Below are 27,194 nucleotides of genomic sequence, written 5' to 3'. Positions count from 1 at the left end.
GAATGAATTGGCTGTATGGTCAGAGCACAATGTCTAGAGGAATTGACATGATTTTTCTCATGGGCACACGGCAAGTGATATTTTGAAGAAGATATTAAGGAATGACATATATATGTATGGTGTGTGTTTTGTATTTGTTATAATTACACTTGCCTACAGTTTATTTATATTTGTAACATTTAGCTTGTGAAAGCATCCTAATATTATTGTAATATATACTTACTATTGTATATAAGCATAATAGATACATACCGGTAAATACAAAACACACATAAAATCACTGTCAGCACAGTGCTTCCAAAAGTAAACCTGTACTATTTCATCTTAACTGGGGAAATCCAACAGGAGTGCAAATACGACAGAGAAAGCAAAACAATATGGCAGAAGAATATTGCTGGCTTAACCATGAAGGATCAACACCCAATTTTTTTTTCCAGGGATGCTAAACCTCTTGTAGCTGCTAAATTGGATTTGCAGCTGAATGAAGTATCAGCTGCTGTTGGACAAGCCCATAAAAGCATGATGGCTGGCCTTTTGTAGGCAGGGCTTAGAGGACGATTGATATGTTTTAGCACTTTTAGGATTATTGTGATTAAGAGGAAACCACTCTGAATGATAGGGGAAAGGGTGTAAAAATGCACAGCCCACAGCTGGTAAGCAGCATGTGTTTGCTATGAGGGGAGGTCATGACTAGTTGATCCTGCTGGTTGTAGTGTTGATTGGCAGATAAGAAAACTTGATATTATGAAGCACGGGATTTCCTTAAAAGAACGTGGCTTTGGAGGGCCAGCAAAACAGATTTATCAGAATATAATATAAATACATTTAGAACTGTCTTGCAGTTAAAATTCTAGCTGCACGGTTTTTAAAATGCAGTAAGGCAAAAAAAAATTTTTTTTTTAAAGTAATGCAGCATTCTAATTATAATTTCCCCATCCTTTAGGCGAGTATGGTCTTTATAGAGAGCAAAGTTTTTTTTATATAGTTGGGAGGGAATCTAGATATGCTGAAATTAAATTTTCTGCAATTGTAAAACTGTTAAGCATCTGGCAGGGCAGAAATACTTTTGTCTATCTGCTTATTGGAAGAGAGAACCCTTCGAAAGCTGCTCCTCCCCACCCCCGCATTAAACACCTGCCTCCAAAAGCATGAGAGCGGTTTTGTGCGTCTGCCTGCACTCTCTAGCAGCCTTCTTTCTTTCCTTCTTTTGGAACTGAAGCTCATTTAGCTGACTGCTTTTTTATTTTTATTTTTTTTTAAAAAAACCAAAAACACACACGCACCATTTGAATCCTTGCAAATGTGCATTTAAATGGTTGAATCTCTAGCTCCCTTCTTCTTATTCTCTCCTCCCCCCTTTCCCCCCTTTTTTAAGTGGGGCTGTGCCTCTTTCAAAATTTGAGTTTAGCATACCACACAGGAAAGAACACAAGCTTGCCAAGTCCTGCTGAGCGTTTTTTCAAGCCTGTGAAAAGAATGAATTATTCAGCAGTAAGCATGCTTACAGCTGGCCATTTGGGAGCTTTGATGTGCGAATCAGGCGGTTGCATGAATGCCCTTATTGTCATGTTATGTGTACACAGTGTGTGAATTATTGAAAATAGTGAGGCCTGAGCCTCATCTGGTAGAGATTACAGTGCAGGCATGCTGGGTGAAGGTCTGTAATTGAAAATCCCCAGATGCTGTTTATTTGGCCTATGTCACATGACCTTCTGCAGTAAGCTTGTCTGAACAAAACGCTGCCTGCATAGGAAAGCGTTGCCCAATCTCCCACCCCACCCCTTTCCTGTAAGCCTTCTCAAAACTGACTAAGAGGAACACTCTAAACACTCGCTATGGGGATGACTTAACACCTGCCTATAATATTTTTTAAAGGCTTAAGAAAGATTTTGCTCATGGCTTTAAAATAGCGGGTGTCTTAAAATCTGTTTAATCAGTTGTTGACTTTTATCTACAAGAGAGGTTTCTTGTTAACTAATTTGGATTTAAAATTTCCCTCTCCCCTGGCCCCAAATGCTACACAAAGTGGTTTGGGTTTTTTTTTTTTTTTTTGCTCGCATGCACACACACATGCACACATGCCTTTAACACAGGTGCTTTCATGGATCGGCAAGCAGAATTTTATTGTGGTGTAAGATGCTAAAATCCTGGAAGGCCTGAGAGCATTCAGACATTCCTAATGCTGGCTTAAAGTTTCTTTAGGAATGCTGCTAATGAAGAATAATTCTCAGACATCACTGATCCAAATGGAACAAAAATCTCTATTAAAAGCTAGTGAGACAGAATTTGGTTGGATCTAGGATTTCAAACAAAAACTTGCATGTTCTATTCACCTGAGTAAATTTGGTGTTAGAATTTGTGCCGAGTACCTTAAGGTTACCATATTTTTTTTTCAATGAATCCGGGGACCTTTTCAACTTCAATGGATTTTGTATGGGGACTGATTTGTAAATCCGGGGACTGTCCCCGGGAAAGGGAAACGTCTGGTAACCTTAGAGTACCTTCCATAGAAAATGTAAGTCTTCCCTCTTTGCTCAAGCGTCTATGAACAGAGATAAGGATGTATTTTATTTGCATTTTTTAAGCCAGGTCTGTACTTGGGGGGGAGGAAGAGTGCCTAAGACCCCTTTACCTGGGAATAAGCACCATGGAACTTAATAGGAGCTATTTATATATAGGATTTTTCCGCTTAACGCCTTAGGAATTTTCCCATTTTCCCAGCAAGGGCTTGACATTATTTTTTCAACCCTGATTTAAATAATATGGGGGTTAAAAAAAAGTTTTGTTTTTTAACAAAGAGTTTTTTGACAGGGTTGTATATTATTCACCAAGCAAAGTAAGTTTTTGGTTTAACTACTGCCCCATTTGGCCTTCTCTGTGTGTGTGTCAGTTTCTTTGCAATGTGATAATGCAGTTGGACATTAAAACAGAAGAATGAAAATTTGTACACACATCCAAGGCACAATTCAACATTTCTGACTTTCAAAGTTCAGACCTGAGTTTGATTCCCTCATGTGCCTCAAATAATTCCCGGAGGCTTCTCCAAACACTGTATTTCACAACTATTTTTATATTGTAATATCCCTTTGGCTATCCTTACTTTTCTTACTATATTACTTTTCATTTTTATTATTTGTATCTTCCCTCTTAGACAGAGTGCTCAAAATTTCCATTGACAACCATAAGTCTTGTAAAAATTAAAACGATGGAAGGAATGGATCCATGAGGAGACGTATTGGTGAGGTAGGGGGAGAGAAAGACGAGAACAGATTGAAGAACAGATTTTCAAAACACCGAAATTAGATAAATAGGTTAAAACAAACAAAAACAAAAGCACAACTTCTTACACCAAGATAATATTTTGTTCCTCTGGATGTGAAGCAGGGGAGCATCAGAAGGATCTCATCATGATGCAGGTGTGTGGTACAGTGGTACCTCCGGTTACGAATGGGATCTGTTCTGGAGGCCCGGCCGCATCCCGAAAACTTCATAACTGGAGGTGCCCTTCTGGTCACATGCGCGGGGCAAAACCCAGAAGTATACACTTCTGGGTTTGCTGCATTCGCAACCCGAAGTTTATGTATCCAGAGGGATACATAAGCAGAGGTACGACTGTAGTGATTTTTTTAGCCTCTCTCATACCAACCAGTTGGTCTTACATGAGGGATGGGCAGAAGGTATATAAGGATCTAGTTCAGGCATGGCCAAACTTGGCCCTCCAGCTGTTTTGGGACTACAATTCCCATAATCCCTAACCACTGTTCCTGTTAGCTAGGGATGGTGGGAGTTGTAGTCCCAAAACAGCTGGAGGGCAAGTTTGGCCATGCCTGATCTAGTTATAGACTTCTAGATAGAATCATAGAATTGGAAAGGACCACAAGGTTTTGAAGGGGATCAGCAAGGATCTCTGACTCCCAACAACAAAAAGACCACCCAACCCCCCAAAGAAAATACTGTTGAAATCAAGATGGGGAGGGTAACCAAGAGTGGACTTTATGTGGAAAGACTTTTAGTTCAGTTTAACTCTGGGACTCTAATCAAATCCCCAGGCAATTAAAAAAAATAATTCTGCATGCACCTCTTTTGCACCTGGGATCCTGAAAACCAGATGTCTGCCGCCTTTTCATTACATGACCACTGTGCTGAGAGAGAATGGGACAGTCCTGCTGACCCAAGAACAGGCATGTGATGGTGATAAAGAATGTTGAACATATAATGAACTTTACTCAGCTGAGCATTTAAACAAAACTAGTACTGGTATATAGTCTGATGATCTGCAGCACCTGACACAACTAGGTCTGTTGAGTTTTAAAAGAAAGTGTCTTGAAATCAAGAGGCTGAAATAATAACGGGAAATATTCTATAAAACTTGGACAGGATGGATTTCTTTAACAGAATAGTCACAAACAAGCATACCTTCATAATCTCTGGCTGTACCACAGAGCTAGATCATATTGAGAATCCAAACTGACTGAAGGCGGTACTGGAAGGCTGGGGTTGTTTATATCCTAAATCACCTCTATGGACTAATAATATCACCCTGTTAGGAAGGAGAAAATGGAGAAGTGGAGCCAAAAGCACACAGAAACGTATGGTGTTATATTTTGAAACAGCACAGTTGTCACCAGTGTTGCCAACAAGTTCACACAAGTTATTTGCTCTGCCACTAGCCTGTCCGCCCACACAAAGTCATTTGAAGCCTACTGATGGACTAAGAGACTCTCTTCCAGTTCACAAAAGGTTTATTGTTTGCTGTGGATGATCCAATGAGCAGCAGTTTATAAGTCCTGTAGTCACTCTTCCAACACTTGATTATAAGAATCCTGACTTTGTTGTCGTGTGTTCAGACCCAGAGACCTCCCCCCTAAATAAATTCACACTTGACTCAAATTTTAGTTTGGTTTTTGGCAGAATTTAGGCCACAACTTTATTGATTGCAGAAAGTGAGTGGTTGCATAGGCTCTGGTTTGACTAGCTCCCTGCACCATTGCAGGTAGCGCTGACCCAGGGCAACAGCATAGATCAGCCAAGAGTGAACACCTGCATAGGCAGAAAGCCAGGAACAGACTATGTCTGCCACCCAAATTTCCCCCTGGACTCAGGCATGGGCACAACCCCCTTTCAGGGGTTGACCAAACCATTTGAGTCCATGAATTCCTTTAACGGAATACTGTTCACATAGGGATGGCTAGAGCGTTCTCCCATCCCTATCACCTGAACCAGTGCCTATCCGCAACTTTACAAGTTGTGACGATTTGCTACACGGCAGGCGAAACCCAAATGGCAACAGCCACTCAGCCAAGTGGGGAAAATTCCTGCTGTGCCCTTGTCCCAACGACAGACGACACATGACAGCATAGCAAGGTCAAGTGCAAAAGCCCTAAAAGTAGGGAGAGGTGGGTGGGTGTTCCGAATGCATGCACCGAAAGAGGAAGCTGTGGGTCACGTGCATGGGTATATATAGGTCCCTCGATCCGTTTGGACTGCGCCCCATTGGCCAGATTGAACCCAGAGGGACCTACCAATCAGGTGTTGTGGCTGACCAATCTTACCCACCCACAACACAGGAGATCGGTCTCCAGGTCTCACCGCAACATGTGCCCTCTTTTAGGGAGGAGACAATTTGTTGTTGTTTAGTCATGTCTGACTCTTCGTGACCCCATGGACCAGAGCACGCCAGGCACTCCTGTCTTCCACTGCCTCCCGCAGTTTGGTCAAACTCATGTTAGTAGCTTCGAGAACACTGTACAACCCTCTCTGACCCTAGTATTTTGCAAAGATCCAAACACCGAATACATGTTGGTGGTTTTCAAATAGAAACATTTTGGGCAAACACTAGCCAGGCCTTTGCTACTGGGAAAACACAGTGATATTTCACATTGTGCCATAAATTTGTCAAAGAGAAAGGTAAATTGATTGAATGAACTGGGAAGATTCCATATTTATTTGAATGTCCTAATGTCATTTAACTCTTCTGTTGTGGAGAGGAGGGGCTTGAGATGACCTCTGTGGTCCTCTGCCAGTCTCCTGGGTACAATCCCACACAAGTGTGATACTTGCTTTACTTTTCTCAAGACATATCTAGTATTTTGTGATTTTTTTGACTCAGGGGAGGGAGGGATGGAAGAAGAAAGCACAGGTTGTTTCCCCTACTTATTTTGACTTAGCTCATGTTAGCCATTAAAAGAATTGTAGTTTAAAATTCTAAAAGTATTGCAGTTTTCTATAATTAGGTTGTCATGGCCTCCCAGAATGTTGCTGAATTTTGCAACTGCTTTTGCAGGATAATTCAGTCACTAAGCTACTGTTTAAAATATATTTTTCTCAGTCTCTTCATTCTACATGCCGGCTTGCTTGTGCTATTTTGTTTGAAAATACAATTTTTGGGCACAGGACCTGATCCATTTTTAAAGTGCACATAATACTTGTTGCTGATCTGTATTTTTAAATTGTGCAGCTCTTCGCATTTATACCTCCATGCTGAATTTCTGTTTCTGTTCTTCATTTTAAATCTGTATTTGTTTCAGGTAGGAATGAACTGATAGCCAGATACATCAAACTTAGAACGGGAAAGACACGGACCAGGAAACAGGTAAGGAAATCCTGCAGGATAAAAACTGTGCATGTCAATGAATGACAGAATGTAGCGGTCTTGGCTGTAGTGGCTGCCTTTGCTTCAGCTCTGGTTAGTTCCTGCCTTGCTTTTTCAGTGTATTGAGTTTGTGTTAAGAAATACTGCTGTTTGTGCCATTCATCACTTCAGTGACAACTTCCTTAAGCACACCGTATGCTTGCAGTCATAAGCACATATATTTATAAAAATCTATTGGATGCATTAATCAATTAATTTCAGAATAAATTACTGAGTTGCTATGATGGGACATAGTTGTGTTTTCTTCAGCTGCTCCTGTCCTCCCAGCCCACCCATTTCGCTCACAAAGGGCAAAAAACCTACAAAAACCTCATCTGGACTGCCAAAATCAAATCCTTCCTTTTGGCGCAAACGCGTTATTAAATTGCTCTTATGAGAAGAATCCTAATAATATTTGGGGAGCAAAAGTGGTAACAGGGATCTTGTGATAACATTGGGAGGCTGACAAATTTCAAGGTGCATTTTTTATTTTTATTTTTATTTGTGTTCTTTATTAAATTTGTATACTGCCCTTCATCCATAGCTCTCAGAGCAGTTCACAACGTAAAAATACAATATAAAAACATGTTGTTTTAAAGTATTCCCAATATATTTAAGGAAATCCTTTAGTAAAAGGAACAGAATGCTTTACAGCAAAGAGCACAGAAAGGGTAGCAAATTGCATGTTTTCTTAGGTAAAGTCATTCGCACAGTTTGTAGGCCATGCAAGATCCAAACTTAAGACGGTTTCCCAAAGTCCTTTGTTCAAGCCATTTCAAACAGGGACAGCCTCATGTTGTCTCAGGACAAAGGAACAAGAAAAAGCAGGAAGTTTACCCCATGATTAGCAAGTTACAACTGGAATTTCTCCAGACAAAGAAGAATGTCCCTAGAACCTGCTAAGAGACGCTTAATTGTATCTCATATGTCTCTTCTTTGGTATTGAAAGTGTATCCAAGCAGGATTGGCAGAAAGAGTTTAAAAAAAAAAAACAACCAATGGGACAGAGACTTGAAAACTAGCTAATAATGAAAGAATAGGGCAAATGGAGGTTTTGGATTTCATGGAAGATCTAGAGGAGGATATGTCCTTCTGTCAATGTGACCGAGGATCCACATCTGTCTCTGCTTGAGATGGGATTTGGGATCCTTTTTATTCTTTTTATTTTTTTAAGCTGATCTACCTCCTCCAGCTACTTATATTGCTGTGCAAGCTGTTCAACCCTGTTGAATTATTAGAGTTATAGCTGCTCTCTCACATTTTTTAATGACACAGGAAAGTAATACAAAGTACATTTACTGGTATGTGCTGAGGTGACAAAGCTTGGTATGCATTACAACTTCCGAGAGAGACACAGAAACTCTGAAGGTTTGTCTGTGCTTCACCTGGAGCTAGTAACTTTGTATTCCCTTGTAATATTTTTCATCAGAGATTATGGAACATTCTTGATTTACATATGTAAATCAATGTGTGCCCACTGTGCATGTCCTTTGTGAGTTTCGCTTCTATTTCATTTTCAAGTAGGGATCACCCTCACCTTATGGTGTTTATTGTCTCACTTAGCCTTGTTTTTATAATAACCCCAGCTGCAAGATTTCTTAAAACATGCTTAAAAATAAAAACATGGGGTTTGTAAAAGGATTTTGGTCACCGGAGACACACAGATAATTTTAAGCCTATTTGTGAAACTATGATTAGTTGACCCACTTTTTAAAATAGGAAATTTAATATTTTGCACATAACGGTTCCTGCAATTTGGAGCTGTTGAAAATTTCCTGTGCTCAGAATAATAATAATAATAATAATAATAATAATAATAATAATAATAATGTTGGTAACTCTTAAGACGAGGGCTGTGCAAATGTGTTCCCAGAGGTCATTTATTTGGACATTAGTAAGGTTGCTACATAGGTCAGATATCTCAGATTTTGGCACTGCAGGATATACATTCTTGTTGGGACTGGTTGGTACAGGAATGTAGGCAAGAGATTTTGGTAGATTACTTTTCTGCAATGACTAATAAAATGAATGAACACAAGCTTCTCTTTCAGGGGTTGCTATGTGATTCTGCTGATCGAGGTCAGGGCCAGAGTTACGGGTGTTGGAAGAAGCATTTCCAGACCAGACAAAGCTTTTTGAAGGCTCTAAGCCAGTGTTTCTCAACCTTGTGTCCCCAGCTGTTGACCACAGGTCCTGTTAACTAGGGTTGATGGGAGTTCTAGTCCAACAAGAGTTGGGGACCCAAGTTTGAGAAACACTGCTTTAAGCCTTCCTCCAAAGTCAATGGAGGCCTCTGGTTCTAGGAGATGGGTGGTGCATTTGCTCCTGAACCCAGTGATTCTCCAAAACAGTAGGGGAGTTTTGATTCTTGCCTTGCTGCATTGCATACCTTCTGCCCTAGAATTCAGGGAGTGTAATGCATCCCAGGATTGACCTAGGATGCTCACAGCAGGTGCCAGACCATCTCCTCCTCTCTGTTTCAGAGGATTATTGACCTTGTGAAGAGAGGCCTATCTATCAAAAAACAACCACAAACTTTTATGGAGGCCCAGAATGAGTTATGCAACCCCTTCCAGCTTCCACAATACACTCCAGAATTGCAGCGGACTGGAATTTGATGCAGCTTCCCACCAAAGTTTTTTCTGCCATTTAGCTCTGCTCAACTCTACATTCTTGTTTTTGTTATTTTTTTAAAGATAGCATTCTCCTTTTGCATTCTGAACTCTGTCTTACTCATCCAGAATTGTCACAAGCTTAATATTGGTGTGTGTGAAGGGAAGGGTTGAAGTTCCTACATAGGCATGCTGTGCCTGTTTGAGGCATGGTGAAAGGCAATGCCAATTCAGGAAAAAAAGGGAAGGAATGGCGAAAAACCAATGGTATATGCAGCTACTTATTTATAGTGAAATAATTGTATTTTTATGGTGCTTTTTAATTATGGTGCTGGAGGAGACTCTTGAGGGTCCCATGGACTGCAAGAAGATCAAACCTATCCATTCTTAAGGAAATCAGGCCTGAGTGCTCACTGGAAGGACAGATCCTGAAGCTGAGGCTCCAATACTTGGGAGAAAAGCAATGACAAACCTAGACAGCATCTTAAAAAGCAGAGACATCACCTTGCCGATAAAGGTCCATATAGTTAAAGCTATGGTTTTCCCAGTAGTGATGTATGGAAGTGAGAGCTGGACCATAAAGAAGGCTGATCACTGAAGAATTGATGCTTTTGAATTTTGGTGCTGGAGGAGACTCTTGAGAGTCCCATGGACTGCAAGAAGATCAAACCTATCCATTCTGAAGGAAATCAGCCCAGATCCTGAAGCTGAGGCTACAATACTTTGGCCACCTCATGAGAACAGAAGACTCCCTGGAAAAGACCCTGATGTTGGGAAAGATGGAGGGCACAAGGAGAAGGGGATGACAGAGGACGAGATGGTTGGACAGTGTTCTCGAAGCTACCAACATGAGTCTGACCAAACTGCGGGAGGCAGTGGAAGACAGGAGTGCCTGGCGTGCTCTGGTCCATGGGGTCATGAAGAGTCGAACATGACTAAATGACTAAACAACAACAAATTGTATTTTTTTGCTGGTGAAATCTAAGTACAGTGAATTTTAGGCAAGCAGCAACAAAAATGAGGGGCAAGCAACCATAAAAGACAGACTAGGAACCCAACCTACAATTGTATTTGTGTTTCTTGGATAAGCTGTTACCTGCAGGTAATTTGCAGGCTTAAAAAAAACACGTGTCTGCTTTCCTTACAGAAGTGGATGTGGCATTTTGTGTAGTTATTTAAAAAAAAAAGCTTCACAAGTGACATTTTAATTTCCTATCATACATGACTTCCCAAATCAGGCAAGAGATGCACATGGCTTTGAAGAATTTGCATCAAGAGTTCATAAGAGACTAAAAGGCAACATTAGCACCACTCAGCCCTTAGTCTTTCCCCTGGATAAGTAACAGTTGTGTTCCATTTGTCTTATTTACGGTCATTTCAGATACCGTGCCAACCATGGTTGAGAAAGTTGAACCAGCGGGCACAATGCAAATGTGGAAACATGGTTTTTGCTAACTATAGTTTGGAGTGGTATCTCCATTTATGAACCATCATTGTTGCAACTAAAGACTGTGCAGAGCGGAAGGAAAATGAAATTACACAAATAGCTGTGAACTATAGTTTACTTATATATTTGGAAACTCAGCCTCTGGTTTGTGTGGGTGTAATATCTGAATTGAGCCAGTCTTTGCATCAGTCATATGTAAACTTAGTTTTCCTATTTAGAATACAAGAAGCTGCTTCACAGCAAGTCAGATCATTCGTTTAGCTAGTGCAGTATTGTCTACATTGACTGGTGGTGCCTTTTCCCAGTCCTACTTGGAGAGAAATTGATCTTGGAATCTTTTGCATGCAAAAAGCATATGCTCTGCCACTGGGCTTCTAACTGAAGTGGGGAGAGAACAAAATTTAGGAATTATAATGGATACATTTTACATATGAAGACTTCCTCTCTCTTTTTACATTCTTTGATCTCCACCTTACCTGTTGGTATAGCTAGAAAAGTGCCGAGTCCCTGCATTTTCATTTAGAAAACACATTTGAGTCAAATTGGTGTGGTACAGAACCCCTCAAACTGAATTCAACAGGAAAGCCTACTTGTGTGGAAGTTCTGCTTGTGTACATCAAAGGGCTCCTGAAGTTTTAAGATTAAATATATACTAATAAATAATCCAATAATACAGATTGTCTATAAAGGGTAAGAATTGTGTCCCAGGCCTAGATTGTGCTGTGGCTGCGAGTCTGCCTGATGCAAAACCTATAGCTATCAAATTACTCTGTATAATTACACTGGTAATACAAAATACCCTTTTAATGAATAATGTGGGATATAATAACTTCCATTAGTATCTTTTATGTGTGATTCTGAGGAAGTATTTATAAAGGTAGTGACTTCCATGTCATTCCAGCCAATTATCTGACTGCCTTTTGGGTGAAGGTTCTGAAAGTTTCTTTTGGTGATAGACAGTTTGTCCTCTGGGTAGATGTTTTATAGGAGCATTGAGATGGAGAGAGGTGCAATCATTAGATTTTTAATGTTTCTTGGTTTCATTGCATTTGGAACCATGTGATACTTAATTGCTGAAGCAGATTAAGGATTCTTCTATCTACATAGAATATTCTTTTATGGAGATTGCCAGAGAGATGTGTGGACATTGCTATTCCTACTGATTGTTTTTTTAAAAGTGTTATATGCATTTGTGATTGATATAATTCTCTGCATTATGGATGCTCATGATTAACAGAGAAACAGATGACTATTGAAAAATTTGTTAAGTCAAGAGGAAGAATTTCTTATTGGACTTCACCAGTAAACACTGTGTGGATTTCTTATGCTGCTGGTCAATTGTAATTTTCATCATACAGGACACAGTACAGAAGTTTAATACTTCCTGCACATTTTTGTTACAACAGTCTTTTCTATCCTCAGTATAATGATGGAGCTCTTTTACAGATGTGTAGCACGTAGTACTATTAGTGTGTAGGACATGGCGTGAGGAGGCCAGAGTTCAATCTGCACTCAACAATGAAGAACACAGGATGACCTTAACTTTTTGGTTCATTACCTCAAAAGGTTGTTGTGGTGATATTGAGATAGTACCTATGCTATCTTGAGCGCCTTTGAAAGGGGATAGGATATGAATGTGGTACACACGGTAGTCGGCAACATGATGGTTATACAGGGTGAGTCTTTTAAAAGAGGCCCTGTGGAACATGTGTACTCTGCATCCATGGGGCCTCTTTTAAACGACTCGCCCTGTATTTGATTTATTCATTGTGGTGGTGTCTAATTATGTAACTGTGGCTGGATCTGGACACATTAAAGAAGCATTTCAGTTTAAAGCGTTGTAAATTCAAACAGGGAAAACAGGTAGAGAACAACGGGACTCCACGTCACCATCTGGTGGTGCAATGTTATATTGCACATACAGTGCATATAAATCGCTGAGTCCAGTGTTCTGTTTTTGACATAACATTCCCCTCCTCCTCCGTTGGTTTAGTGCAAAATAATGACATGAAATTGACCATGAGATAAATTGCTTACAAAGTTTGTCATGCCTCTATTGTAGCCATAGTCTAGCAAAGATAGTTTTGCTCCACAATTATGACTGCAGTATTTGTATCTGCAATATTCATTCATGTTCCACTTGAAACTGGTTGTTCCTTAATTAATTGCAACGAAACTTAAGAGCTATTGAATACATCAAAATACAACTTTCTTGGCACTCTGCTTGTCCTTAAATTTTATACAGTCTTATCAGATATTAAGTAAACATTTGTTCCGAAAAAAAAAATCTGCAAATGTTTATCCATAAGGCATGCCTTTACTACAAAGGCTGTAGTTGAAAAGGTTTTAAGAAAAGAGCATGTCGTCTTTAACGGCAGGCAACGTCCTAGTTTCTCTCTGTCAGAAAAATAAATCAAGTAGTCTAAAATGTTTTCTTCTTAATCATGTCACTGCAGTGATGATCAGTAAACTCTGCTAAAAGCGTGGTGTGTGGCTGGGAATGTCTTCTCTTAACAGCAAAGCTTACTGAAGATGCAAATAACTTCCCCAAATAAACTTTTATTTTTTATTTTTTTTATTTTTATAAAAGAAAAACAGATGTTTGATTTTTGTGTTTCTTTTGTGTTTTCTTTTTTTATTCTTTCCCCTCCTTTTCTTTTATAACTCTGAACAATGTAGGTGTCTAGTCACATACAGGTCTTAGCAAGGAAGAAAGTTCGAGAAATTCAAGCCGCCATTAAGGTACGTTTGGCTTGCCCAGTTGTAGGGGGCTTTTCATCTCCATGGTTACAGGCTTTTCCTTTGTTTCCCTCCCTTCCCCTACCCTGCAGGTGTCTAGTCACATTCAGGTTCTTGCCAGAAGGAAATCTCGTGATTTTCATTCCAAGCTGAAGGTATGCGCTTTTCTGCTTTTGGGCTTGTGGTTGCTATGCCTTTCACTTCCTGTTTTCCCTGGTGATCGGTGAATGCCTGGTGCTGTGATTCTTGTAACCTAGTTTCCTTGCATGTGGTGGCTGTTTACATTTCTTTGTGTTTAATCTCTTCCCTTCGCTGATTTCTGCACTGGCCTCTTTCTCTCTCTATTTTTTTTAACAACCTTCAAAAATGTAACTTGCTGTGTGCATGTGTACTCCTTTTTTAAAGGTTCTTTTTTTAAACAACAAAAAAGAGCATTAACTTAGTGTTTGTGCTAAAAGCATTGCAGTTAAATAGGAGTTTTGTATGTGCACACACATGCAGCTGCAGTTTGATAACTGAGATGGTACATTTCCCAACCCCAATCCCTTGTTATCTGGATTTTAAAAATACTTGCAGGGATTTTAAAATAAATAAAAGAAAAAAACGTTTTCTGATTAGCATCAGATTCCTATCCTACCTCAGACTATTTTACATTTGTCTGTGATTTCCGGAGATTCTAATTTGTCACATCTACCTTTAAATCACTTGTTACCCAAAGTAAAATGTAGACTCCAGCTATGATCCACTCAGAGTGAAGCACTTTCATTGGCTTCAGTGGGAGAGTTAGGCATCTGCTCTCGGCTTGAAATCAATGGGACTTAGAAGTGATTAACTTTGAGTTTCGCCCTTTGGGTGAGATCCAGTCTCTGGTCTCTCCATCTGTTTCAAAGAGGAAAGGAAAAAGAAAGGGAAGTCCCATTTGTGTAAATTTGACTGCGATCCTAAACTTACATATCGGAGAGTAAACTCCACTAAGCACAGTGGGACTTAATTTTGAGTAAACATCTGTAGGATTGGGCTTTTTGAATAGTTTTATCTTTGCAGTTTCCTAAATTGCATAACCTAGGGGAAGATATTAATTGCTTCTCTTAAACTTTAAGAGTGATGACCGCAACCCCCCCCCCCCATTTTCTGATTTCTGAGGGGAATGACAAAGTGATAAAAAAATGTTTCCGTTGCCAGATTTTTACATACAAGAATCCCTGAATGTTCAGTTGTTAGGTTTTGGGTGGTTTTTTTTTTTTTTTGCTTTGTTTTAATTTTTCAGTAAACTATAGCGTCTTCTTGACTATCATCTGAGATCATACTAATGTTTGTCTGTCTTTTCGCTGAGCCTTTTTTTGTTTGTTTGTTTTGTTTTGTTTAAAGTCACTTGAAAGCAAAAAGCATTTCAGAAAGTGATTATGCTGCCCTAAGTGGTAAACACTGTGGATGTTGCTTGCCGCAATCCTGGAACTGCAATATGTAAATAACAGGCCTGGCTTTGTAACTGTCCTACTTGTCAGGAGCTTTGGGTTTCCAATATGCTGTGGGCAGCATGCTGGCAAGCTTGTATGGCTGTTGGTGGCTGGCTTGTGAGCTGTGCTGGCTGAGCAGTCGCGGTTGGTGAAGAACTAGGAGAACTCTGAAAGTACTGCTTCTTAACCCAAGGTGCAACGATACAGAAGGCTGTAGCGTTTTCAGACCAAAGCTATCAAACTTAATGGCTAAAATTAGGCATCTTAGCTCCTGTTTAGAAAATTAAGCCGTGTACTGACACCATGTACTAAATTAATAGTGGGCACCTGCAGATTCCTTTGTGGGACTGAAGTCAGACATTTGTTAGCATGGGCTACCTGCTTCGATTTCTACCAAAGAGCCTATTCTTAAGATTATAAGGTTGCAATTCTGCCGTGCAGGAAAACCACCCAGGTGTGTTTCTTACCCACACTTAAAATATTTTAAAATTTTTATTTACAGTGGTACCTCAGGTTACGAACTTAATTCGTTCCGGAGGTCCGTTCTTAACCCAAAACCGTTCTTAACCTGAGGCGCACTTTCGCTAATGGGGCTGCCGAACCGCGATTTTGGTTCTCATCCTGGGGCAAAGTTCAAAACCCGAGGTACTACTTCCGGGTTAGTGGAGTTTGCAACCTGAAGTGTTTGTAACCCGAAGCGTTTGTAACCTGAGGTACCACTGTATTTCTTATTGCTGCAATGCCTGTATGGTGATGATGAAGCTTTCTGCAGAGAAAGGCAGCAAAGTAGACACCAATGATACCTGCAAGTCCTTTTTCCTGGTGGGCGCTCTCTCTCCCCCCCCCCACTGAATTTAGTTTAGTGATGTTTTCTGTTGAATGCACTGGTTCCATGGAATTTGCTGAAAAATCTGCTGATACACCTGTCGAGTAATAATTTCTGCCACTCCCACAATGTCAGCATGTACTTCAGCGCAAAGAGACAAGCTGCGGCAGTAAAATGTGCTTTGGGCGATCAGGCACTGATGAAAATTAACCACTGATTATCACAAGTCTTGAGCTTGAGTTTCCTTGTCGCTACAGTGAAGAAATAACCAGGAGATGTTTCTATGGAAAAGGATACATGATGATGATGATGATGATGATGATGATGATGATGATGATGATAAACTATGAAGGGGCAGTGACTCCACCCATGCAAAATATATTATTTTATTTAAAGTAGAAATTATGTATATGGTCCTTAAGGAAGAAATAGGCCAGAGGGCAAAGTCAGATGATTTAGGGAGTTGGTATGAGGTTTGTACTTTCTCTCCCTGTCATCTTCATCAGTGCTATCATGGTTATAACAGTGGAATTGGGCTATACTGCATTTCCTTGAATATAGGATGTCTTTGACTTTGTGGAGTAGAACTTGCCTTATGAGATTCTATTGCAGGGGACCTGCAAGCATAGGCTCTCTTTTATATTATGTCAGCACAGTGTATGGAAAAAACAACAGAAGAATGTGGTAGGGGCAGGCAGGGGCGTAGTGAGCCGCTGGGCTGCCGGGGGCGGCAAGCCTAGCGGCACCCCTGGGGGCGGGGCACCGCTCCGTGCGCATGATGTCATGATCACCCCTCAGGGCACTACCCGGGGCAGCCTGCCCCCTTGCTCCGCCCCTGGGGGCAGGAGAGGGAAAGCGTGAGACCACCTCCCAAATTCACACAGACAGTTCTGGTGGCTGAGTATGTCTTACTTAGCCCAGGTTGTCATATGCCTGCTTATTTCTAGCTCCTGTGGGTTGAGTGGAAAGAAGTAGTGACTAATGGTGTGCCAAAAAATTAAGTTGCATTTTTACCAAAGGGGAGATAAATTTTCAGTGAAATTCTATAGGTAGGGTGTGAAAATTTACTTTTGCTTGCCTTACATTCTTAGGGAAAGAAAACTTTTGAGAAATTGAATGACAGTTCCAGCAAAGTACTAGAAATGGCACAAAGCTAATTGTACCAAGCCTCTTCCCGAGTTGATGCAGACTAGGTGGGAGATGGAGGTAGCAGTGCCTACTCTCAGTCTGCCTGCAGCATCAGGAGGAGCACTGAGTACATTTACTCTTGCACTACCAGTCCTTCTAAGGAGTAGTGTCCCCTTGCAGTTCTTTTGGGACACATTAGCCAAGATATGATCAAACCTATTCAATTACTTTGTAAAATCAGAGAAGATAGAGACTTTGGCTTTCTGTGAAGATGCAAAGTCTCATACAAGTTTTGACTTCCTCTTCAAGCTTCTGTATGAAGCAGAGGCCACCATGACTAGGGGTGAAAATAGACTTGTACTAAAAGCTTATTCTGCACATGTGCAGAACTTTAGTTTGCATTCTGAGCTGTAGTATGTCTTCAGGGAAATACAGTTTGAGTCATCCAGCAAAATGTTAAAAACTGGGCAAATCTGTATTCTGAATTTGATAATTATGAACTTCAGCAGCGTCACCATTTCTGACAGATGACGACTGTTCAACTAGTGCATTGTTCACTTGGCATCATGCAGTCAGACAGAATAATGCATGAGGGCAGTGGGATCAAGTGTCCCTCTCCAATTTATGACATTTTATGTCCTGCAGAAGATCTGAATAGAATCTATTCACAATAACGGCCCATGTTCAGACTTTACTTTGTATCTGTGTGGGCTTTTTCAGATCTGCTGAACATCTCAATGTTGCTAGTGATGTGGTCCTGCAGCATACTGTTTCCTGTATGGCACTAACCCTTACCTTAGGTGTGGAGATAAGCAGAATCAAGGAAGGAAACAGCAAACCCATTCTCTCTAGTTATGATACCCAAGGGAGAAACATCATGTAAACAGAAGTGGCCAATCCAACAGTTGCCATCTCAGTTAACACAGGTTCAGACATATAATGCTTGTTAGGCCATAACTTGTCACATAGCCATCAGGTCCAATCCACATGTGCACTGAAATAAGCTCGTCTTGCAGGGGGTCAGGGAAGATTTCATCTCTTCCACCAGCAAGCTGTTCCAAGTGCTTATCTATGGGCAGCTGGTGGGTTCTGTGGGAGTTGCAACCCAGTATTGAAGGGCAAATGAAGAAATGATGGAAACCATTGTGGTTTATCCCAAGTAGTACTAAGTGGTGCCGCTCATCATCACAAGGATTTCTACTTGCACAATGGGACTTCCCCTTCTTTCCTCCCTTACACCACTCCTAAATTTGTTCCAGGATCCAGGGCGTGTGTGAGGGAAGCAGAAGGAAGCAAGTCCTGTTGCACAAGCAAAAATTCTAGGATATTTTGCCCAAGCATCATAATGTATTCGGTCAAGTCCCAGAATATAAAAACCAAAGGCCAAATGATAAATGGCTTAAATACAAACTCAGCTGCCCACAAATGGAACGACTCCATTTGCCCACAAAAGACTGTAGGATAACAGGGTTAAAATCAGAGTGTGGCCTTACTACATATTTTGCCTTGATAATAAAGAAGAATACAGCCAGTTTGAATACAGTGGTACCTCGGGTTACAGACGCTTCAGGTTACAGACTCCGCTAACCCAGAAATAGTACCTCGGGTTAAGAACTTTGCTTCAGGATGAGAACAGAAATCGCACGGCAGCGGGAGGCCCCATTAGCTAAAGTGGTATCTCAGGTTAAGAACTGTTTCAGGTTAAGAATGGACCTCCAGAGTGAATTAAGTTCTTAAGTTGAGGTGGCACTGTACATTTTTAATAAATATGCATTCAAACAAGCAATTTCTAGAAGCGTTTTTACAGGGCAGCAACTGTACCTTTAGGCACATACTGGAGAGGATGGTTTCTAGGTGCATGAACCTGAGTCTTAAGGAACACATGGTTGTCCTTGCCCTATCTTGCTGTGGGAAATGCTTCTGGAATACCCCATATATAGTCTGTAGACGCTTCTGGAATACCCCATATATAGTCTGTAGAAATCTACACATTCTAACCCAAGTTTGAAAACGTTTCCTTCCATAGGTGATGGAAACTTCCTCAGTGTTAGTGATGGCAATTTTGATAGTTCAGAAAGAGAATACCACTAAAACTAGGAAATGTCACAACTCCTACTTTTGCATTGGTGTGGCATAATGTGTTACTTCTGTAAACATTGGAACAGTTTCATACTTGGGGGGGGGGGAATAGATGTGGATATCTCTCCCCAAAAGATCTGAGCAGGTGTATGGATATTAAAAGAGTATTTTGTCCTAGAGATAACAAGATATTTGGCTTTGATTTCCAGTATTCATTAACATGTAAGCTTAAAATTCATTAAAGGAAGCCAAAAAATTTTTTTAAAAATGCCTACAGTTTGCATGTATGTGGTGCTTTAAAATCCATTAGTGTACATTCCGTGCTGCCTGCATGTAAAAAGAAAATACTGTTGACAGTTAGGATGCTAAAGATAGCTCTATATAGCCTTTTTCTTTTTCTTGTTTTTAATAAATGAACAATGATAAAAGCCTTGGAAAATTCCCTTTGATGTGAATGAAGTCTTCTGCATTTTGAGATACAATAAGATGGATTAATTGCTCCTCATTAGGCAGCAAGTTGGAATAGCTTTGAATGTGGGTTCTCTTTTAGCATTAGCTATTGCCTGGCTGAAATAGCCGGCTTTTGTATTTACTACTGTCTTCTCTAATAATAAGCAAATTGGAGATCATGGCTACAATTATTCAACTGTCTTTTGCCCAGTACGATTGTATACTTCCATGGTTTGTTTTTTTTTAGTTCCAGCAAATAATTTCAGAGGTTATTCTAATCAATACAGTCTAAATGCAGAACTAAGATTTGTAAAATTACTCATTAGAAAACTGTTTTATGCTAGTATTTCATGCTTTACTGTAAAATTCATTTTAAGAGCAAATTGCAGCTTCTTTGCCTGAACATTTTTTTTAAAGTAATGTTTTGTTAGATGTCTATGTGGGTTTTAATGAAAATATGTAATACCACATAATTTATGCTGTTGATTTTTATAAAATGCATATTATCCCTTCTTTTAATTATACCAAGAATATATTTTGAAAAGTTATATTGCATATCTCTTTCATTTCCCTGGGATACGAAATCATTTTTGAGTAGGTTGCTTAGGCTCAGTGAATTATTTCAAAGTGTACATCAGTTTTAGAACAGATTATGAACAAATGTTGCTGATTTCTTGCCTTTAAAAATCCATTCCAACCTGTTTTATCACAGGTTTAAAAAAAAAATGGAATGACTTGTACCGATTGGCCACATTTGGACATCATGCTTGTCTTTAGTTTAGTTTAGTTTTTTAAAAGCTGTAATTAACATTAAGCACATTTGTCAGTTTAGATGAAACGACAAGCTATGGCTAAGCAAAAATGGAAGCAGCAGTTTCCAAACTCTTCCAAACCAGAAAATGAGAAGGGGGGGAAGGGTGCTAGTCAGAGGCTTGCAGAAGTTCGTATACAGCAAACTAAACTGTGGTGGATGTAACATGGCTAGCGTGTTAATCTTTTATGGCATTTGCTTCAAAACCAATTGGCACTCAAGGAAACACAGGACTCTGATTCATTAAAAGATATAATAGAATTGTAGAGTTGGGAGGGAACAAATGTAAATGTTGGTTTACATTTAATTTTAATATATCCCATATCTGTTAATGTTCTCTAATGGCTTGCAACTTGAAAACAAGTAGTAAACAATAAAATTATTAATCATGAACATATTACACTCAGCTTCATAACAGATGCCGCCTCAAGAGTTTTGTGGGATGCATAGGATGGCCACCAGCGCCTTGTGATCTGCACAAGCACTTTGATTCCTGTTTTCGTCAGCCCCAAAGCTCTTTTGTGTTTTACACACATGCCCCCAATGTCCCCTCCCCTTTTATCTTGTACAGCTACTTTGTCTGACCCTGCAAGAGCAGGCAAAATTCTCAGTAAGGTGGATTGCCTTCCCTTTAGACTTTGCTCAGGGTGCATTGTGTTTTGTAGTTCAGAATAAAAAAAGATGAAAGGGGGACCCATAAGGAAGTTTTATAAAATTCCATAATGAGAAGAAGAGATGGATCGAGAGGCATTTTACTTATGCTCCTTCATCACCTTAGAACACGGGTCCCCAAACTAATGCCCATGGGCTAGATACGGCCCACGCTAGCCAATTATCCGGCCCCCAACGACCCCCACCGCCCGCTCTTACCGGCATGGCTGCCCATCTCCGGGTTGGTGTGGCACTGGAAATAGCTTGTGCACATGCACAAGTGTCATTTTTGACGCATTTCTGGCATGGCACAGTGCCGGAAACAGCTTTTGCGCGTGCGCAAATGTCATTTCCGGTGCACTTCCGGGTCTGCGGAGGCCCATGTGCACGCGCACAAGCTATTTCTGGTGTCACGCCACACCAAAAGTGTGCCAGAAATGATGCTTGCACATGCGCACAAGCTATTTTCAATGAGTGTGCGCGCGTATGGGCGCCCTCCTGCCCGTCGCGCCTTTGAATTTGGGATCATCCAATGAAAATTATTGTTAGAGTATGTGTGACAGACAGAGCAATTACTCACAAAGTGCATAAATTGCTTAAGGGATTCATTGCCACACAACGTGGCAATAGCTTCATAAGGGAATGAGATAAATTTGTGGAGTGCAAGTCTTATCTGTGGCTATCCACCATAATCACTAAATGACACTTTCTGTTATAGAACTCTGAATACTGGAGACATACAATGGGGAGAGGGCTGTTGTGTTTAGTCCTGGCATAGGCAAAGTCCGGCCCTCCAGATATTTGGGACTACAATTCCCATCATCCCTGACCACTGGTCCTGTTAGCTAGGGATGATGGGAATTGTAGTCCCAAACATCTGGAGGGCCAGACTTTGCCTATGCCTGGTTTAGTCACTGCTATGAACTGGTCACAACTGATACATCTCAATGAGCAGGAAACCCTCTCTCTGAACCAAAGATCACCCTTCTCTTACAAGAACCTGCTTTATAGCCTCTACTTGCCCAGCATCCTCCTTTCTTTCTGTCCACATGCATACAATTGTTCCTGCTGTTCTGCTTACTCCCATCTGCAATGCTCATCACCACTCTATTTTTCATGCAGTTGGCCACTCATAACCATTCATTTTCAAATAAATCTTTTAAGATTTTTTTTTCAGACTGGGTCCCATTCCCTTTCTTCACAAGCTCTTTCTTATGTTTGGCTTCACACGTAGAGGAAACATGTGGGAAAGTGAGCAGGATCGTGGCAGAAGATCCCCACCGCCTGACCTTTGTACATCGGGCAAACGGTAGCAATGGGGTTTCTCTGTTTGTAGACCCTTTCCCATTATCAGGAACCCTGCATGATTAGGATTCCAGATCTTGCAGAAAAATCTCTGTGTGTACCACTTTTTGCACATAGAAACCCCACACCACAAATTTGGAGAGCACGTGGAGTGGAGTGGAGTGGAGTGGAGTGAGCTCTTGGGATCCTCTTTCTCCTCCACATGTTTACAGGTGGAGCCAAACCAGGGACAACAGCTTGGACAGAAAGGCAATGCCATTGAGTCTACAGTCGTACCTTGGATCTCAGACTCCTTGGCTCCTGAACAAATTGGCTCCCAAACGATTGAAACCCGGAAGCGAGTGTTCCGGTTTTCGAACGATTTTCAGAAACTGAACGTCTTCCACGGCTTCCGATTGGCTGTTGCCAATTGGAAGCTGCGCCTTGGTTTTTGAACGGTTCTGGGAATCAAACAGACTCCTGGAACACATTCTGTTCGAGAACCAAGGTACGACTGTATCCGCTTTCCTTCTTTTTAACCAACTTCTCCCAGCCTAGGCATACATCCCATCTCTTCTGGCCATTTATGTGAGAACATTGCCCACAAACCACTTTCTCTATCCACATATTTTATTGGAGTCCATGCCTCACATGTGATACCCTTCAAATTCTCTCCCAGAAGTAGGAGGGGGTGACTTTTTTTAAGGTAACAAAGGCTATGTAGATAATTACTTGGGTGGCGATCATTTTTCTTGGGGAACAGTATTGCAATGGTCCCTGTATGTCTAAATATGAAAACTACCTCTCAGTTTAGTCAAGAATTTAGCTATTGCTATTCAGATCAGAAATTTATGGATCAGAAATGACAAAATGAGGAAGCAAACTAAGCCCCGCCCCTTTTTGGAAAAGAACGTATTGCAAGAGACATTCAAGGACCATTTCAGGGTCACCTTGAGGGAATGCTTGCCTGTTCCAAGGTTTCAAAGGTCAATACTAGATGAGAGTCAGGCAAGGAACACTTTACTGTAAATGACAGGAAAATAATGTTAGCCTTACTAGCACCAGAAGCCAGTCATGGCACTTGAAGGCAAACTATTCTAAACAAATTCTGCTCCACATTTGCCTGGCGACTGCACAATTCTGCGTAATCTACAATTAAGCCATTTCGTATTTACTGCAGCATAACTGACAGAGGAAACACACACCCATTTTCTTAGGAAGTCAAGGTCTTGATCGCTTGTGTTCATTAAAGATCCCAGTGCACTCAGAGGTGGAGAATACGGGTGTTAAGTCATGTATCTTGGCCAAATTCCAGTTTCAGTAATTACTACTAATCTGCCTGCCTAAATTCCCCATCCAGTTTTAATTGGATGTAGTCTTCTTCACTAGCTGCTCAGACTGTCATGTAGCATTTTAATGTGTGATTAATCAGTTGTTATGAGTTACCCCAGAAATAGCTGCATATGAGTGAGGAAGGTAAAGCTTCCTTTTCATTATGTAGGGTTGATAATAAAATCAGAGGATTTGAAGAGACCCTGAATGCTACCTAGTCCTATCCATGCCCTGTAATATGCTGGAATATACCCTTTATATATATTACATTTTATTTTATATTTTACAAATTAGCCATCTAATCCAGATAATAGTGGCTCACTAGATATTCTGGAACAAACAAACCACACCTTACCTGGAGTTCCTTTAGATAAGAAATGATTTAAGACTCCAAACAAGTACCCCCATTTTTCTTTCCACTGAATAGAAAATTTCTTTCCAAAAGGACACACTTTTAATGTACATTCTGCAGTACTCACACCCAACATACACAGATACATATAAAATGTATATGCACATAACCATCTATTTGTTAAATTTTGACCAAATGGAATGCAAATACAATGGCGTGTAAAGAAAAGAAATGATAAAACAGCTGTTTCTCGAATAATATAATCCTTCACTTGACCTCAGTTTCATTGATCCACAAATGAATTATATAGCCCCTCGGGGTCTGTACATGCTTGTGCAGCAAAAGCTCTCTTTGGGAACGAAAAAGGAATATGGACATGTGACATCGCTCCTCCAATTGGCAGGCAATCTGAAGCTTCTGGGCTGGTCAGGAGCTTGGCCCTCTCTTGCCCTGCCTGGTTACGGAGTGGAAGCTCCAAGCTTCATTCCTGGCATGAGTGCCACTGGCCCAGCCATGACACTAACAGATGTACAGTCATTGAGTGCTGCCTGTGATACAAGAAAACAAAACAAGAGTCCCTCTTTTATCATTATAAATCTGGTCAAAAGAGGCAGTTTCATTTTGTTTTTCACTCTGAAGAGTTCCTTGCTAACTATTTGGAATAATAATGCAAGACCCAAAAACCTCAGGAGTCAAAAAATAGGTCAGGCAGTTGGCATAATTGTTTGAATAAGTTGATTTCTCACTCTACGGCATCCCCGCTGCTGCTAAAAGCCGGGTTTCTTCAGCAGCCATATTGCTCTCAGCCAGTTCCCCTGTGACTCTGGAAGAGCAGGCTACAGATGGGTCCACAGGTGTTAATGTCGCTTCTCAAAGCATTAACACCTGATCAGGTTTCCGCTTGAATTCTGCTCAGGATTTTTTTGGGGGGTGGGGTGGGGTGGGGTGGGGTGGGGGGAGATACCTCTGAGAGCAGCTGCTCCCCCTGCTGCCCATACCACCAGCAAACCAGCATAGAATAGGCAACCTGTAATAGTTTTATTACAGCAGTTTCCACAGCTTTTTAAATGGGGACCTAACAGCTGCCAAGCTGGTCATTTAATTTATCAGCGTGGTAGGCATTAATACAATTAGTCCTTTTCTTCTTTTGATGAATCAGTTCCTTGGTGAAAATTAATAATAACTGTTAAACTCTGTGTACGAATTGACTAGGAACACCTTCCAATTTTAATTGTGCTAGAGCATATTTTGCTAAGAAACTGCACTTGTACAGAAGCATTTTAACAAACTTTTTGTTGTTGCATCCAGGTAACAAGCATGGTAAGTATTTTTTCAGTAAAGCAAGTATTACATACTTCAGCTGTGCTTGGCAGGCTCCCCCCCCCTTTTCTTTCTTTCTTTTTTCTTTTAGCTAGCTTTAACTGTACTGTTAGCCTCTGCTGTTTCTAAAGGAGCTGTTGAAATGAAGAAGCTGCTCGACTTTTCATTACGGGCTTTGGAGGGAATTATGTGTGTGGATTCGTATACCATATTGGATGGCATGCTTTCCTGGCTAGCATGCTTGCAATTTTGCTTGTAACAATGAATCTGCCTCTTAGCGCTTGTGTTCCTTTTATCATTCAGTCTTATACCCAAAGTTTAGCTTTCGCCCGCAATGTTTTTTTTCTTAAAAGCAAGAGGAACTTGTGGTGCAGAATATATAACTAAGGCTACTACAGAATTCTGCTGGAGCCAGATTTATTCGTAACAAGGGAATGGTTCCCTAGAAAGACCTGGAGGTCCATGGTACAGTTTCCCAAACACCTGTGCCTTGCCACTATCTCCTTACCCAATGAGACCCAAATCCAGCGCTTACAGGCCACTTCACAGAGAGCCACCCACAGGAGCCCCCTCCCCGCACTGTGGTCCCATATGGTAGTGGTGGTGGAGGTCGGTGTGTGAATGTTGTAGTTATATGAGTGAGGCCAGGGAAATGCAACTTCTTTATGCAGTTGGCTTCACCCGCTTGGTTCTGTTATTCACAAGCAGCTCCCAAGTGATATGTAGGTCCTGTGCAGTTGTGCAACCAAGTATTCAAATCTAAGGCTAGACTGGTGCTATTGCAGGCCTGTGTAGGATTTGAGTACCTTCCTACAAGGGCTTCATTGTGTTTGGGTTGTGTCTAATAATAATAATAATTATTATTATTATTATTATTATAATTACAATTATTATTTTATTTATACCCCACTCTCCCCGGCCAAGACCGGGCTCAGGGCGGCTAACATCAGGTATAAAAACAATTGATTAAAATGCAACTTAAAAACAGGATTAAAATGCAACTTAAAATGCATTTTAGTGGAAGCCCAGATCAAAAACTGGGGGGGGGGGGAACGTTAAATCTTCACCAAGGCCAACTATGCAGACTGGTCCTACGTGGGCCAGAAAAAAAGCCAGGGAAGTCCCCAAATAGGGGTTCCATCACAGAAGGAAAAGGAAAGAGGGGGATGGGATCAGGCTGATTCCAAGCCAAAGGCCAGATGGAACAACTCTGTCTTACAGGCCCTGTGGAAAGAAATCAGATCCCGCAGGGCCCTGGTCTCATGAGACAGAGCGTTCCACCAGGCTGGAACCAGTATTGAAAAGGCCCTGGCCCTGGTTGAGGCTAATCTGACTTTCCTAGGGCTCGGGACCTCTAGAGTGTTGCTATTTAGGGACTTTAAGGTCCTCCGTGGGGCATACCAGGAGAGGCAGTCTCGTAGGTACACGAGGGTCCTAAGCCTTCTAGCTTACTTAGCAGGAGCCTTTGGAATAGGGTGAGAGAGAAATATAAAACTGCTGCCTGGTTAACTCCCAGAGGTCATTTACTTCAGGGCTGAGATCTGAACTTGATTGTTTCAGGCTGGGACCTGAGCTTCTATGGACTGTGTACTCTCAAGCCTCAGAGCCGTCTTCAGTCTCTTACTTAGCATAAGCGCCAGGAGCTTAGCAAGCTACCCTTGCTTGCTCAAGAGAGCAGAGCCTGCTGTACTTTAGACTCCAGCATCTCCCAGCTCCAGCCACCTACTTCAGGGATCACACCCTCTCACATCTAAACCATGGTGCACCTGCCCATGATTCTGGCTTGACCTTGGCATGGCTGATAATTGGGATTGGGGATGACCAGGGTTACCTTTAGACCAAGGTTTCCCAAACATGGATCTCAAGCTCTTTTTGGACTACAGTTCTCATAATCCTTGACCACTGGTCCTGCAAGATAGGGATGATGTGGGTTGTAGTCCAAAAACAGCCAGAGACCTAAGTTGGAGAAACTGCATTAGAGCAGGTCCACCACTGATTTTGAACAAGTATCATTTATAGATTGAGCGTTGTTATAAAATAAACCTATTTAGCATTTAGTATCATAAATAGTATAT

The 27,194-nt window shown here is 41.0% G+C and overlaps 1 protein-coding gene across 12 annotated transcripts in view; it reads left to right on the top strand.

Moving 5' to 3' along the window:
• TEAD1 (TEA domain transcription factor 1) overlaps positions 1–27,194 on the top strand; it is a 178,529-nt gene that overhangs the window by 124,847 nt on the left and 26,488 nt on the right. For 3 of the 12 annotated variants that reach the window (XM_033152197.1, XM_033152189.1, XM_033152283.1), the window contains 4 exons: positions 6,528–6,592; positions 13,370–13,432; positions 13,522–13,584; positions 25,108–25,119. In XM_033152197.1, coding sequence (XP_033008088.1) covers positions 6,528–6,592; positions 13,370–13,432; positions 13,522–13,584; positions 25,108–25,119 — 203 coding nt within the window. The remainder of the gene's footprint in view (positions 1–6,527; positions 6,593–13,369; positions 13,433–13,521; positions 13,585–25,107; positions 25,120–27,194) is intronic. The other 9 variants (XM_033152266.1, XM_033152216.1, XM_033152274.1 and 6 more) reach the window with 5 other exon arrangements.

The sequence above is a fragment of the Lacerta agilis genome, chromosome 1 (assembly GCF_009819535.1).
Source record: "Lacerta agilis isolate rLacAgi1 chromosome 1, rLacAgi1.pri, whole genome shotgun sequence".
Lineage (NCBI taxonomy): Eukaryota > Metazoa > Chordata > Lepidosauria > Squamata > Lacertidae > Lacerta > Lacerta agilis.
The sequence above is the reverse complement of the archived record's forward strand: the minus strand, read 5'-3'. Positions and strand labels throughout refer to the sequence as shown.